This window comes from Orussus abietinus, unplaced genomic scaffold, assembly GCF_000612105.2.
Source record: "Orussus abietinus isolate OABI.00-Male unplaced genomic scaffold, Oabi_2.0 scaffold107, whole genome shotgun sequence".
Taxonomy (NCBI): domain Eukaryota; kingdom Metazoa; phylum Arthropoda; class Insecta; order Hymenoptera; family Orussidae; genus Orussus; species Orussus abietinus.
In genome coordinates, this window is record NW_019394259.1 from 38,115 (window position 1) to 53,951 (window position 15,837).

Genomic DNA, 15,837 nt, shown 5'->3' on the forward strand with positions numbered 1-15,837 from the left:
TGAGCTTCACCTGGCTCTCCTTCATGGATTTCTTTTTACTAAGACTATCGTTTCCAGGAATGCCGTCTCGGACTTGCAGACGCATTTGTCTACCTTGGAGCTAAGGGTAGCCAGGGAGACTCGCAGGCGCCTCTCGTTGGAGGACGAAGTGCGTAGACTAAGAGATGAGAACCGGCGTTTACAGGACGAGAGTCACGCAGCTGCCCAGCAGCTGCGGCGCTTCACCGAGTGGTTTTTTCAGACCATAGATCATCAATAACTCGTTGCCTCGGATGGCGAACGCGTTAAGTTGCGAGGTAACGGCGAGACATGTAATTGCTACGTTTTTTCCCTGTCCTCGTCTGTATCGAAATGACTACGTTCGTCTCTTTATTTGCAAAGAGTCGCACGGTGTACCGCTGCTCGGCGGAATCGGTGTCGCAATGGCGTCTCCGCTGGCCCCAAGGAATATCGCGCGATTATCGGACCCCGTAATCGATATGTAAATGCAGTATTAACGTCGCCCCTCGAGTATCATCTTTAAAGTGGTTTAAAGACGATCCGCGTAGGCTTTCGTGAAGGATTCGCCCTGTGACCTGTGCCCCGTAACCGCGAGTCGCGAATTGGCCTAGATCCTTTGTAACATACGTTTTCATTTTTACTAAGGATAAGTGTAATGTGTAAGTTACCATCACGTCGTACTTTATCCCGGATGAAAAGGAAAAAGGAGGGAAAAAAAGAAAAGGATCATCTTATCGCGCGCATCGAAGCGGTCGCGTTCGGCCAACTTTTCGGGAGCCATCTTGATGGGTCGGACGGGACGAATCTTAAGCGTTTAATGTTATGTTTTAAAGCGACCAATGACCAAATATTACTGTTACACTGAGAGTTACTCCGTTTGCTCTGTAATTTATTACGTTTTCATTATTTCTTTTTTTTTTATAACTACGAGGATATATATATTAAGTGGATAATATTCAGTTAACGTCGCGACACCTCGTGGTTAAACCGACAAACTTTCCGACTCTGCTTCGGTAATCCGAGGGAAAACTCGGCATTTCTAACCGTGCAGTTGAATGGGAGAAAAAGAAAAGAGAGAGAGATCGTTTCATTACGAACATTCGAGATGCCCTCGACTTTTAGGAACGATTCCCAAACCGGGACCCGGTAAAGAAATTCTCGGTGACCGGCGAAGATGCAGGAGCATCTCGTTTACTGATTATTGGCCTTTAAACGCTTCTTGGGACGATCTCGGGACGTCCCGTTATATGCAAATGACCAGGCCAGGCGCGTCTCCGAAGGCTCAAGAGACCAGCGCCCGAAAGGGAGTGGAGGAGGATGTAGCGTTTCACCGTGAAGTAGAATAAAAATAGTTTATTGTAATCCACAGAAAAAACAAGACATTCTCTCGATGTCTTATACAACTCACTGTTCTGTCAGTTAACAATTAACTGCAATTACATCCTACTCGAGACCACCGGGAAACTAAACGGAACGAAAGATTTTAGGTTGCGAGCCCGAACCAGGTGGATCGACGCGAAGGATTCCTCGTCAGGGACGTTTCCCTCTCGCATGCTTTTCCACTCCGAAATTGCCAAATCGAATCAACGACAGTAAATAGCCAAGACCGAAGCCGAACGTTCGTACCTCATCCAGCGCGATGTCCGCCCTAAACAACGCATTCCTTCGCTTCTTTTTCTTTCCTTCTTTTCTTCCCATCAAAGTGCCGCCATCACCTACCGAAACGATTCGTCGCCTTGAGAAGTACCTTTTACACAAGATAAAATGAGGTCCTATATTTATACAATGTACAATATACACTTAGCACCAGGATCGGTTTAGGCGACGAGGAATACACGTAAAGGTACAATTTAATCCAACAATCGAGGTGCTAGAGCGCGCGCGCGGTCTCATAAAAATAAATACAATCCGTTATATAATATATCCGATATTACAAAAGGACGCACTATACAGAATTTATACAATTATTCCCGTCTACTTGGAACTTATAATTTACAATTTAAACTGCAATTTCGAGCCAACGTCGAGGCGAGCCGCGGGTAGACGTGACGTGTAATAAGATCTCGGATATAGATTTACCTCTTGCCCGTAATCACTGCTTCTGAAATGGAAATAATCCGAACGAGTCCTCTTACTTGGATATATTCTCTAGGAAAAAAAAAAAGCTCTAATGCGCGCGTTGTAATTCATGCCCACGAATAACTCGAAACTCCATTACGCGTTACGTCTATTCTTCGTTCCGTCACGAGAGAAGGATTTACTTCCCGTCGATCTTAATCATGATCACCTTTACGGAGCACGCCGAACCTCCGGTATACAACACTATAATTGCCCTCAAAGTCGGAAATGGTTCCGTATATAATTTTTCTTTTTTTTCCCCCTTCGAACCAGAATCGAGTATATCTATATTACGCGTTCGAGTACGAATAGACTGTCGTCGGGTGTTTAAAAGTTAACATAATTATCGTTATAACGTATCACTGGTGCTACAGCTCGCAGCCAAGCCGTTTTTCTTTTTTCTCTTCGTCGTAAGTACATTAAGTATGTCCGCCTTACGGCGTAAAACGGTTTCCATCATTTTTTCATCCTCCTCCTCCTTACATCACTAGTAGCTTCTTACATGTCTAGTTTTACATATGCCCCCATGGAAGTTGGATTTTCGATTTGATTAAAGGTGATACGTGGATTATGCTCACCGGATTAAGCACGAAGACTTGGAGCTAAACGTGTACGGATAACATCGAATACGACGTCTCGATCGTAAAGTAATCTTATCGTAACCAATCGTACTTTTCGTGCTAAATTGCAGATCAAAGGAAAGCCGTTCCGAATCGAGCAACCAAGCAGACGACTAAACGCACTGTTCATCAGGAAACTACCGGTAAAGTATGAGCATCTCGATAAGCAGACAGTCGTGTAAAATATAAATATGTATAGAGTTAATGTACAACATTATATTTGTATTAAATATATCTTTAATATACAACAGTGTATATTAGACGCGTTATGCCGTACCAGGAAAGGCTCATCGGGGTCGGATCAACGAGAAATGCCTTCTAAGGGGACTCACAGGGTCTGGAGATTCTTGCCTTAAGGCCGAGTCTACCAACTTCATCTATGTACACTTCAAGATCACCGAGAAAGGTAAGAGAAAAATATCAGATCGAAGGGAATGAAAAAAAAAAAGAAAAAAAAAGATGCGAATGGAGGGTAATATGTGATGGATATCATCCATGGTGATGATCGCGAAGCCGAGGGTGTTAAGAAAAAAAAAAAGCAGTTTATCAATAAAATAAATTAATGTCTCCACCAAGACGTAGAAAGGGTGGACCCAAACGCAAGTAAGCCCGCTTAACGACTAAAGCGGAATTTACGATCACTAATAATATCGATGCCCAAGAAACTAAGGCAAGGTAATTCACATCGGTCTCGTACACGTAATCGCAACGTATCGTCCGAAAATAAAAAAAAAATAAAAATTAATTTGCATGTAAGGCAATATTTTGCAATGCTCAAATTCCATTAAAAGTTCGCCCGACGCGAAATTAAATAGCGGACTGCAGAGTGTCGGTGACTCGTTATTAAATGAAATACTGCTTCGTTAATATGACTGTCCGTAACATTGTTAACACGGACACGTAATGCCTCCGCGATCGCGTGCATTTAATAACGACTCCGCGACGAAAAATACTGAAAGTGACTATTTCACCTCAAGCAAGAGCGTAATTATCTAGGTAATATTTTTACCTTTCATTTAACAAGAGAGTTGCCACAACGTAACGGCTCGACTTTAAAATAGATTTAGTAAGTGACGATAAATAATCGATTCGTTCGTTATTGCAATGATCAACTTATAAATTGCTCCTTCGATTGAAGACCCTGTACCTTGAATTAATTCCGAGGCATACAAGACTCTCGTCGAGCGAAAGGACCATTCGCGTTTTCCGTATAAATAAATATACTATATATCCTATAATTTGCAACTTATATATATACAAATTTCATGCGCGCGTATAAATTATTATCATCAAATATATATAATACAGGAGAATGTGAGGTGTCTCGTTGGACGGGGGTCCTCGTTCTCGGAGTTAATTCAAAGTTTGCGATATATCCGCGTAGTCTTAAAGAAGTACTTGAAAAAAGTTAACAATGCCTCTCGAACCGCACAAATTTTTGCCTAAATCTACAAGATTTTCGCTTCGAAGCAGCCCAGATCTGCCACCCATAAACGATCCTCGAATACTGTTTGAATACTAACAACGTCACTGTACAATCCCATAAGAATGGTAATAAATTAGAGCAGCATCACGAGGACGTTACAGTGATAAAATATTTTTCTTCCAATACTTATTATAATACGGAGCGATCTCAATCGGGTGGCCACGAGGGTGTATCGCGTCCCTTTAAAAATGTTATCCAGGTAATTATGCACATCGGGCCGACGGATAAAAATAAATTCGCGGTGAACATCCGGAAAGCCATTCGCTGGAACTTCCCACTTTCCGGAACAATTTGCCAGGCGAACGTTACGTGGCGCTTACGTCGACACCGCCAAAATGGCAAGACAAAGTTGTAGCTCGACGGACATATCCTGGGCCGACATAAATTAGTTATCCAGGCCGCGACGAGGATACGCAAGGGGAAATATCTGGCTCCACCAGTTTGACATATCCCATCTAATACGACACACATCGTTTCTACGGTCGTTCGTTAAGACTATCATTAGTTAGAGGTGCTCGCGAGCGGAGAGAGAAGAAAACGTCACAGAATTTGACAAGGAATGGCGAACGAACCGAGCAAAAAATTCACTCCTTTCCTGCCCGGCTCGTCCACGCCGTTACCGGTTACAAATTTCCATTACAACTCTCGGTACACGGGAGAAAAAGAAAATCTAAAAGTCCCTCGACTTAAAGGAGATTCAGCGCGTGGCAAGGGACATTTGCATACCACCAGCGATAACGAGTGTACACGTAGTACCGAGAATCAGTTTCATCGGCAAGCGAGAATTCTTCTCCAACTACTCGCTAAGTCCGCGCCTTCCATTGTCGTTACGATTATCAACTACGACCTACTAATAGTTTATAGCGTATAATATTGTATATAGTATATCTTCAGCATCACAGTAAGATAGCGCCCTTCAATTGTTACGTGAAATCCGTGTCGATCTCGCCGCAGATCCTCTTTTCTCAATCTCAATTCTCCTTTCCCTTCATTATATTAATTTCCATCAACAAACCTACCCTACAACAACCCGTCTAACATTATCAAGACTTCGACACCCTAGTTAGGCGTAATTTACGTACTGAGTACCGCAACAGCGGTTGGGACGACCTCGGAATCCCGTCGAGGGAATCGAACGGTTTTCACCAATTGCAATTCCCCGCTCGGTGCATTAGTTTAGAAACTGATCGGAGAGTTCGATTAAAGAGTCTGCCGTTGAAAAAAAAAAAGAAAAAAAAGAAAAGGGAAGCGTCCAATTCCGTCGACCCAATTGCGAGGCCGTTCCAACTCCTGGTGCTCCGTTTGCAAAAACTCGTGAGGTAATCAATCGGGAGGGTGGGCTCGGGGGAGGAAAGGACTCAACGACCGCCCGAGGGAGGTAATGGAGGTGTCTCTACGTGAGAGTCGTTATCAATTAATTGGATAAAACCGAAGGAGACTACAAGAGGGTCTCCCATTGTCGGTCGTTCGCAAGTCCGCGACCATTATAAACAACGGCAATCCCAAAGAGAGGATTGACCCGGTTAGACCCGTTACTTCGTTATCCTCTTAAGCGTGTTTCCGTAGGATAAAAAAAAAATATAAAATACAAAAGGAGAACAGAAAAGATCTACCGCGGTTGGCTGACTAATGTGATGAAACCCATAGAAATTGAAATCGATCGTTACCCATTGATTCTCAGTCCGCGCGTGAGAGGAGGAAAAGCGTTCGCGTGGAGTAGCCAAAGGAAATCAGGTAGGACCTATATAAATACACGTTTAAGAATTAATCCGAACAAACAAAATAAATAGTTATAAAAATAAGCGAGCATTTGATGCTTAAGATATATCTTATCTAGAGAGAGAGAGAGAAAAAAAAAAAGACCCTAATTAGTTTGCACCACCTACGGAGTGGAATGTTTACGGTTTCACTTAACTAGAATCGTAAAAGCGTCATTTCTAAAACGATAAGTTCAACTACCGTGCATAGGGAAAGAGAATCTATCAACGATTATCTCGTGGATCAATAAATAAGCAAGAGAGTGCAACAAGGGACGATTCAGATAAGCGTAGAATCATGGGCTGGGTCTGACTACGACTGCCAACATTTACAATTTGCAGAACATACATAAAAGGTACATTGTCTCGAGCAAACGCTCGATGCAATTGATTTTTCCCTCTAATTTCTAGCATCGAGATTTCGCTACCGCGTCTTAACAAAAGTCTTGAATGTCGAGATATAAAAAACGATCAAAACGCTCATCCGCGTCGATTAAATAATCATAAATACAGGGCATAATTTAACGTCGTGATATCGACAAGGCATAGATAAAAAGAATAAGAAAAATACATCGTTAATTAATAATTACGCTCATTTCCAATCCATCACGGTGATTGCTCATCTTTAACAAGTTGACACACCGAAATTCGAGATAGAGAACCCTACACTTAAGACACTCGAAAATGCCCACGATCTACGCCATGATTCATAACTTAAATACGAGAAAACCTTTTTGTACTCTTCTACAAACTTTACTTCGTACTTGTTTAACATACTTCTAACGATAATATCGCCTTACTATGTCACCGAGACGTAGGCTTCATCCTGGTCTATACTGGGCACGTTGTAGGATCGGAAGGTGGGCTAACGAATCGAATTAGCGAAGACCGTCCTGTGAGATAGCAGTCATTTGGAGACATCGTTCCGTGCGAGCAACGTCATTCCCTATCCCCAACAAAGCATTTCCTGCGCTCTGTATAAAATAATACCGACTGTAGACTGATCTTTGAAATCTCGTTCATACCCAAAATAAATAAGATCGTAAACAGTTATCACTGTTACGACTCGCTTCCCTGCAGGGTATTTTCTAAAACAACGAAACATTCATAGAAAGCTCCACGCAAAAGCGTGGTGCCGTTAGCCCATCTCCTTTTATGTCATAATGCTCGCTCGAGTAGCACGTAGTAGTACGCAGTACTCGAGCGAGTTTACTCTGGTTCCATTGTACCGTACGAACCGTACCATCAAACGCGGTACAATGGCGAACGACCAGCACCGGAGGGAATAAAAATTAAAACAGATAGAACCTGACCCATGCACTGCGGAGCCTTGCTCGTTCAACGCCTGTACTACTCAAGTGCGCAACCTTGAATCGGGAATAACCCTTGAATTGGAACTTAGACCGCATGCAGGGTACCGGCTCGTCCTCGAGAAATGGATCTTTTATGGGAACGGAAGGCGAGACGGCGTCCGCTCAATACTTGACTATGCCGAAACGGCAGTCGAAGACCTTATGCTATTCCCGCCGCGTCCTTTTAGGACGCTGACTGACTCCGACCTCGTCGCCGCCGCGCGACTTCTTACCGATTTGTACCTGGCTCTGGGCTGTCAGCTGTAGCGATATCGCGTGAGTGTTGAGCTTCTCCGCCAATAAAAGATCCTTCAATCCTTTCATCTTCTGGCTGTAGAGCGTGATCCGTGGCCTGTCGCTCTCCGACTCGGACTCGACTTCCGGGTCCAGGTCTTCTTGGGACGTGGACGGCGCCGGAGGGAGGTCGTCCTCCGGAGGAGCCACGAAGGGCTCCCCGTCCCCTTGCAGCAAATAGTCCCTGTTCAGGATCTTTTCACTGCAGGCGGCGGTCAAAGCCTGGATGCTGGGGTGCATGGGTGCAGGATTAGCCGGCACCTTCGACTCCAAGCTCTTGATCAAATCCCGAGCCGCGTTACCCCTTTCCTTCGTTTTACAGTAATTATTGTTGTTGTTGTTATTGTTATTCAGGGCCTCTTCGGGACTGGTCTCGCGCTTCTGCGACCTCTCCTCATCTTGTCGAGCCTCGGCGTCGTAGCACTCGATGACCACTTGCGCCCTGATTCCGGCGTCGAACTTGGAAATGGTGTTGACGAGCGGTCTTGCCCATCCTATGTGCAGGACTGGAGTGTTTGCCCCTTCTTCCCACTGGCAGATCCCGTCGTAAAAACGTAAGAGATACGCGAAGCAACGGGGCTGACGTAACAAACGCTCGTCCGCCCTCACCGTGTGCGGTATCAATTCGTTGGCGATCTCCAGTAATTCCTTGTAAATCTCGCCGTCGTCCCGAGAGTAATCGTATCTATCGTCGCACATTCGGTCAGATTAGTATATGATTAAAACGATTAGGAAGAAACGATGAATTAAGTTACACTTAAAAACCGATTTTTCATACTTCATGTAATTAACTTAGATAATTATATATAAGGTTATGCGTGATAAAACCTTCATTGAAGTGACCCACATGAATATGTAATGGACGTTTGAAATGTGAACTCAAAGAATATTAGAAAATTTAATTAATTATTGGTAGAATTAAATATTGTAAGGATTCGTAAATTTGATTAATTAAAATAATTTATAAGTGACTTACTTCCTCAGGACGTCTGCTGCATCCGCCCAAGATGCCAATGCATTAGCATGCAGTCCATGTCGATAAAGATATCCTCCTTGATAGGTGTATGGATAAACATGTGCATTTCCGTAATATTTTCTCGCGGACCGAACCGCTTCCTGCAATTATTAACCAATTATGTAACTTTCAGTTATAATTTATATTCATTCCAAAAATATTTACTTTTGTGCCAGTGAATAAAATACCTGAAACAAGTCAATGGCCGGTGGTCTGCCAGGAGTGGGTGCCGCTTCCTCCAAATCACCCAGGTTTCCTAAAGCCATTGGATACTTTGCAAGGTGTCCGAGATCGTAGAGAAGCCATAATAATTCTTGTTGAAGCAGTGCCACCTCGGCTGCATCTGCAGTCGCACTAAGACTAGGATTTATGGCAGAGACTATCGTAGCGACTTCCATCGCTCGAGAGCATACGACTGCCTGACCGTTAACATACAACCATGATCGAGATGCTACGCCAGGTTCCACGGGCTGACCCCGTTTGTCTTCGTTACCTTTTCCTGATAATCGAAGAAACAATTTACTCCCATGATTAACGCAACAATTCTCTCATTCAAAGATTTCAGTGTTTTGATTATCCGAGCAGAGTTCGATCGTATTTTAAATTTTGACAAATAGTAATTTGCATCAATTAAACAATTTCAAATATTTTCATCTCGATGAAAATTGAAATGCAAGTACGTTCACTGTATACTCAATAGTAATTTAACTAAGATTTTGAAGCACGAAAATATTACGGATCAAATTACATGTAATCTTCCGAGTAAGCCAATTTCCGAAGATGTAGGCGAATCTGATTTGCTCCACGGTGAGAAAGACGTACAAAAGTATCTTGAAGCGACGCTCGTACCTATAAACCCAAATCTGGTAAATTTAATGACTATTTAACGTACATAATCCTGTTACATCAAATGTACGAATCGACAAGACTGGCCGACATTAATTACCATGCATCGAAAAAGTTAATACTCGACTCGTGCACACATTCTCAACATCGTCGACCCACATACTTTTATCGCCGATTATTATTATTATAATTTATCTAAAATGCATCACGCCGATCGAACGCATGCTCAGAGTTTGCATTTATAAATATTTGCTTTCAGATGTCTTACCGTGCCAAGTGACCTCGGCAGTCTCGGTACCGTTTTCCCCGTATACGACCCAAGCGTGGTCTTCGGACATAGCCAGATGTACGTCCTTGAATCCAAGGACTTGACAGCCGGCTACGACAGCAAATGCTACGCCGAAGCAATCAAGCTTATTAGCGGTGAGGTAACTGTACAGGCTCTGAAGATGAGCCCGATCTTTGTAGTAGCTCCTCGTAAGGGAATTCCATATGACGTCGGACACCTTTTTAACGAGTTCTCTGGTGGCATATTTGGTGTCGTAGACCGTGAGGTCGACTGCACCTTTAATGACGGCATGGAACTTAGTGTAGAGAGCCTCGGCGATGTGGTATTCGACCGCTGGCAATTTGGGCTCGTCGTAGACGGTGTTCTCTTGCGAAGCGAAGGCCCGATTGCAGGTTAGGGAATTTTCAACGGCGCCTACCAAGATCGAGAGCAGCGCCAGGTCGGGCTCCGCGTTGTTCTCGAGCTGATTCTGGAAGATGCGGACGATCGCGGAGATGCTCTGGATCGGGAAAAGCGCCTTGTCCTCTTCGCGGAAGCCCGCCATACCGCCAGGTGATGACCCCCTCGCGGGTGCCCTGGAGAAGCGCGCGATCTTCCTTGCACTCACGGGTCCCTCACTCTCCCGTCAACGTCGTCATTAGGTTTCGCGGCTTTCCTGACAGAAACTTACGGCGAATCGCGGCTGGCCAATGACAATCCTATCCCTCGGCGAGCGTCAAGGCTTTGCTTACGATCCTCTGCAGGCCGCTCTCGCGAAATTTCAACATTTCCTCGGCGAGAGACGCATCGAGCAATTGGCGGCACGCCGCCATTAACGAGCCCTCCGGACCGCTCCGATTCTGTCTCGAACTCTCCTTCCAAGATGCACTTCGCCGCTCATCTTCTCAGCCCGATTGTTGGCGGCACTGCGGCCAGCTGCAAGGTTATGCACCTGCAGATGCAGTCGTTAACTGTGCTCTCGTGCAGGTGGATATGCAATCCTTTCATTGGTCAAGGGCGTCAGGAAATTGCGCGTCTTTTCCGAACTGCAGTTCCCCCGCCAATCGGAAGGGGGAGCGCCCTATCGATTGGTATCGACCGTTACTATCGATACTATCGTCGCCATCTTGGGCGCATTTTTGCGAACTCGCTTCGCGATAATTTCAGCGCTTCGTTTAAATATGCTTCCCCTGAATTAGGTAACGTTTCTACGACTTCGTGGTATATAAAAATGACTTTTATTTCCTAATGTACAAACCTAAGTTAACGACCGATTTTTAATTGCTATTACTTATAGTATCACTAAATGCAGGTAGCGGGATCAGTCGTTCAAGTAATTCCCTACATCTGTATCTACAAGGACTATGGTACACGATCTTACACCGACTACGTGATTTATAAAAATAAGATCCTTCATAGCAATATTTTTGAAAGTACGCCGTTTAATAGCGATCCTATTTATCACGATGCATGCTTCGAGTTTCGAAATTAAAATATGATGGTACTTCCGTTTCAGCTACGAAAATATTTGGACGGTTTTAATTCTGATCTTCGCGAGAACTGAATTCCCGACATCTCAACGTCGCTGCCTCAACAGCACCTATGACCGCAGACCTCAACCCATGACTCTCTAAATAGTGAATCGCTGTTATAGTCGAGCCTGAAATGCGATAAAAAATATTAACGTGTAACAGCGTTTATAAAATTAATTTTTCCTGTGCTTTCTTACCTGCAGGAGACGCCACGTCGTCCTTTAACTGTCCAGGATGAGTATTCGTCTCGCGAACCATCGTCCCTGCTCCAAGAACGGTTTGGGCCGCTAATTTGTAAGCTATTGGCCTCATCAGACCCATCTTCACCGCTCCGTCAGCTAGTGCCTCAATCATCATGTAAACCTATCAGTTAAGTATAAAAACGTTTGTACAAGCAATGAAAATGAATAATTTGTGAACTAACATCCTGTACTCTCCAAGGCAACGTAAATAACAGGACTTACATAAGCAGGACCGGACCCGGCCAATGCGGTCACAGGGTCTATCATATTTTCTGTAACTTCTTCACATAAACCAACCGCAGAGAATAATTTCTCTGCAATTTTCGCGTCTTCTTTGCCAGCATTTTTGCCACGAGCGTAAACACTGGCACCGCAACCCACCAAAGCTGGAGTGTTGGGCATTACCCTGATTACTGGAGTTCCCTCTGGCAAAGCCTGTAGAGATGTTTTTATATATATATATATATTTAACGGCTTATAAATGAGAAATATTTCGATAGAAATAAAATATCCACCTGTTCTAGAGTACGGAGTGGAATACCCATGGCAATGGAGAGTAATAATTTTTTACTGTCTTTTATTTCAGGTAGAACTTCCGGTACCACTTGCGGCTTCACGGACAAGATCAGAATATCGCCATATTCGACTACGGGCTTATTCGTGAATACCGTTTGCGAGCCTATTTCCTGAAATTATGGGAAATTATTCATAAGAGCTTGAATGCCGAATTAGCGGAATGCTTTTCGCGGTTTAAATCCAACCAGCACAAACTGGAGAAGCCCGCTTATCAAAGAATCGTTAATAACACGATCCGATTCGGATACAGATTAAAGTGGTTTGTCTGGGGATTTATCGAGCATTCACTCTTATTAACTGCACGGGCCTCTTGTATGAGCTGGCGTACATGAATTTGTCAAACCTTATCGTCTCTTATCGCGAGGGAAACATTTTTTCGGCGCAACTTTGCACAAAGACACGCGATGCGCCAACGAGGGGATTGCATCTCGAGACTTTTTTATTCTCGCGGTCCCTTGTATCCGATAGTACAATACATAGGAATGACGTTTCCATAATTGCATTTTATAATAAAATAACAAGAATCTTACTTTGAAGGCTTCGATGCTTCCCATGTCGTTCGGAAGACAACTCGCCAGCATCATCTCACCTTTGCTCAAACCTGAAGAAAACGATTAGCGACGTTTTAATTTAATAAATTAAAGTTATCGCAGTAAGCAGAAATCGATCAATTTAAAGCTCGAAGGCTTTACCGAGGGTGCACTTTGTGAAATATTTAACACGATGTTAAAATACTTACCCGCTTTGATGAAACCTTTGGCGAGGGCCTGCGCCATTTTACCGCCGCCGAGGAAACCAATTTTGAACATGATTTTGGCAATTTGATAATTTTCCCGTAGAGCTGGTTTTAAGTTGGTGTTTTCAATTGGTGAATGCTTCGGGCAATTTTCCGAATGTCGCTTCTCTCGCGGATTGCATGTAGACCTCTGCTTTACATGCAGAAATACACAGTTCGAGCGAAGTAAACAGACTGGAGCGTAATCTCGAATGGCTGCTTAATTTCCTTCCTTCTCGACAGTGTGCCACAAGAGTGAGATAGTTAACTACACTGTGTTAGTTTCTTAATGAGATGGGCTGGAAATTTTATGTAATTACTCCTTGATAACAAAGCAACACTTCCAAGAGAACTACTATTTTTCGGTAATCGCCACGAAGGTGCAAAGTGCAAGAGAGATTTTTCCTAATGTTCCATTAGTATTTCTATTTTCTAATTTAGGTACATTCACTGTCAATTATTATTCACAATCGTTTAAATGGTAATAAAAAAAAATCCTCAGAAAATCGCTCGAGTCTTGTATTACTGCATATTTTGGATATTCATTCAATATAAATTTATTTTAATTTTCATAGATGAAGATAGTGAAAATCTGTACGCGCTCCGTTTTTACGAGTATTTTTAAGTCGGAAGTCCATCTTCTTGGGTTATCTTCTTTAACCCCTGTACTCCAGATTTAATACTTATCGGTGATGCGAGTTCTGTCAGAGAAGTACAAGCTACACATCACTTGTATGTGCCTCTTCATTTACAGTTGATAAATATCTCAAGGCTTGTATATAATTAGAACGGTGATTCACGTATAGCACATTAAGTATTGCACACTTTTTTTAATTTACGGGTGTGATAAAAATCATAATTCATTGTTCAGGTTGTAGATACGGTATTTTAGTTCTGTGTTGAATTTAGGACTGATTGTCAGGGTGTGGAAAATTCGGAACTACTGTTTATCCTATACAATCTCAAATCAAACAAACAATCTTATCTGCCTCGTCGACGCACGTGGCTTACGCATAATGCTTAGGAATATGCAGTTATTATGTGGTGATTTATATATTCTTGTTACGAAATATCAGTACTTATGTGGTACGTATATTGTGGACATTTTTTGTTCTTTCAGTCACCACGAATCCGATGTTAGTGTTTTTAACTTACAGCTATTTAAATTTACCGCCAAGTTTGTATTCAGGATAATCGTTTCGGGAGGAAGTCTAAAATTCCCTAGATCGGTCATAGGGAAGTTTTCCATTGATGTCTCTGTTCTAAATTTTCTGAACACTTTCCTGTCAGGGTGGGTGGGGTTGTTAATGTTCACTGTGCAATAAACAATACTATTTTAGAAACAGTATCAACTCAAAATAAATAGAAGTTTTATTATAATTTCATCTACCTAATTAGACACGCTACAATGGTAAGATTTACGAAGAAACCCATTTTTTTCTGAAACTATATTAATAATCACGTGCTGCCTTATAAGGAAATATGATTTGTAATTTTAGAAATTGTACGCTCGTGCGTACAATTTCATTGTAAATTAAATTAGACGACGTGTGATTGATCGGTAGAAGTAGTTTCTTTGTCAGAAAACAATTTGTTTATTATGTGAACTTTCGATGACTCATAAGTGCATTCGCTTTATATAGCAAAATCCAAATGAACATACTCAATGGAACGACATTTTGAGAAGTCATGGGATCCTTCCTCAAAAGGAGAAGGAAATCACAGAAGACCAAATCGTTAATATTGTAGAAGATACAATAAATGAAAAGACTGGACGCAGTGAGTTTGTAGCGATAAAACAAGGGAGTCATTCTCTTGGCAGTAACTTTTACAATTGAATTTATTTGTTAATGAAACAGCTCAGAATGATTTGCAAGAGAAGACACTCGATGAATTGGACGAGCTGGAAGACGAAGAAGATGAAAGGGTTCTTCTGGAGTACCGACAAAAGAGAATAGCCGAGATGCAGCAGTTAGCAAAGGAGGCAAAGTATGGAGAAGTCAGAGAAATTTCAGCCCAAGATTATGTTCAAGAAATTAATAAGGCACCAGAGGGCCTTTGGGTTATTCTACACCTTTATAAACCAGGGTATGCGGCATATTTTTAATGATACAAAATTTATCCTTAGATATAGTAGTTCTTATGATTGTGTCAATACTTAGGCGGAATCGTCAAATATTCACAAAAGTATAAATTGTACTTTACATATTTCAGAATACCTCTGTGTACGTTGGTGAACCAATATTTGACTTCGCTAGCACGAAAATTCCCAGCCACAAAATTCCTAAAAAGTGTCTCGACGACTTGTATACCAAATTGGCCAGACAGCAATCTTCCTACTATATTTATATATAATAATGGAAATATGATAAAACAAATAATTGGTCCAATAGAACTACGAGGCATGAAACTAACGGAAGAAGGTACATATTTTAACTTCATAAATATGGATTAATTGATGAACTGATTATTACATATACATTTTTAGAACTAGAATGGATGCTTGGCGAAGCCAAAGCTGTATCAACCAAAATCACCGAAGATCCAAAACCGAAGGTTCGGGATGTTTTGTTTTCAACATTAAAGAATCGAAATGATGATCTTGCAGAGCACAATGATTGGTAAATGCCATATTTATTGTTCAGAGATACCATACTCTAAACAGGAGAAACAATACTAATCACAAGTTTCAACATTCACACAGGATTATTTATTTATATTTATATGTACAGAATACCGCAATGCCATTACATTCAATAAAATATATTGTTATTTATTAGGACTTCCTTAATGATATCTAAACTAGTTTTAAGGACTACTAAAATACAGATATGAGTTGGGAGGAGAGATGAGAACAGAGATGAGTTGGGAGATTGCTCACGGGCAGGGCCGCGCGATCGCACCCTGTACTGCCCTCTGATTTAGTACGTTAGCTTTCACCGTTTTTTGCCCCCAA

The 15,837-nt window shown here is 42.3% G+C and overlaps 4 protein-coding genes across 7 annotated transcripts in view; 2 read left to right on the forward strand and 2 right to left on the reverse strand.

Annotated features, from left to right (window-relative positions):
• LOC105703002 (signal-induced proliferation-associated 1-like protein 2) overlaps positions 1-7,435 on the forward strand; it is a 39,522-nt gene extending 32,087 nt beyond the window's left edge. Inside the window, exons 15-17 of one of the 4 annotated variants that reach the window (XR_001104333.2) lie at positions 58-296; positions 2,810-2,881; positions 2,990-7,435. Coding sequence is in view for 1 of the 4 variants with exons in the window: in XM_012431040.2 (XP_012286463.1) it covers positions 58-259 (202 nt within the window). In the remaining 3 variants the exon portion in view is untranslated. Of the gene's footprint in view, positions 1-57 lie in introns of all 4 variants that reach the window. The other 3 variants (XR_001104331.2, XR_001104332.2, XM_012431040.2) reach the window with 3 other exon arrangements.
• Positions 1,339-10,885, reverse strand: LOC105703004 (menin). The gene is made up of 4 exons (XM_012431042.2): positions 9,757-10,885; positions 8,831-9,141; positions 8,604-8,743; positions 1,339-8,312 (listed from the first exon to the last, which is right to left on the reverse strand). The coding sequence occupies exons 1-4, from the start codon at positions 10,319-10,321 to the stop codon at positions 7,499-7,501; spliced, it is 1,830 nt and encodes a 609-aa protein (XP_012286465.1). The 5' UTR covers positions 10,322-10,885; the 3' UTR covers positions 1,339-7,498.
• An 86-nt stretch (positions 10,886-10,971) lies between these two features.
• On the reverse strand, positions 10,972-13,462 carry LOC105703006 (pyrroline-5-carboxylate reductase 2). The gene is made up of 6 exons (XM_012431049.2): positions 12,846-13,462; positions 12,637-12,707; positions 12,046-12,216; positions 11,753-11,965; positions 11,486-11,651; positions 10,972-11,416 (listed from the first exon to the last, which is right to left on the reverse strand). The coding sequence occupies exons 1-6, from the start codon at positions 12,913-12,915 to the stop codon at positions 11,295-11,297; spliced, it is 813 nt and encodes a 270-aa protein (XP_012286472.1). The 5' UTR covers positions 12,916-13,462; the 3' UTR covers positions 10,972-11,294.
• Positions 13,463-14,088: 626 nt separating this feature from the next.
• LOC105703007 (viral IAP-associated factor homolog) lies at positions 14,089-15,663 on the forward strand. The gene is made up of 5 exons (XM_012431050.2): positions 14,089-14,292; positions 14,525-14,660; positions 14,741-14,969; positions 15,096-15,304; positions 15,370-15,663. Exons 1-5 carry the CDS (start codon positions 14,290-14,292, stop codon positions 15,504-15,506), a joined length of 714 nt encoding a protein of 237 aa, XP_012286473.1. The 5' UTR covers positions 14,089-14,289; the 3' UTR covers positions 15,507-15,663.
• The last annotated feature ends 174 nt before the right edge of the window (positions 15,664-15,837 follow it).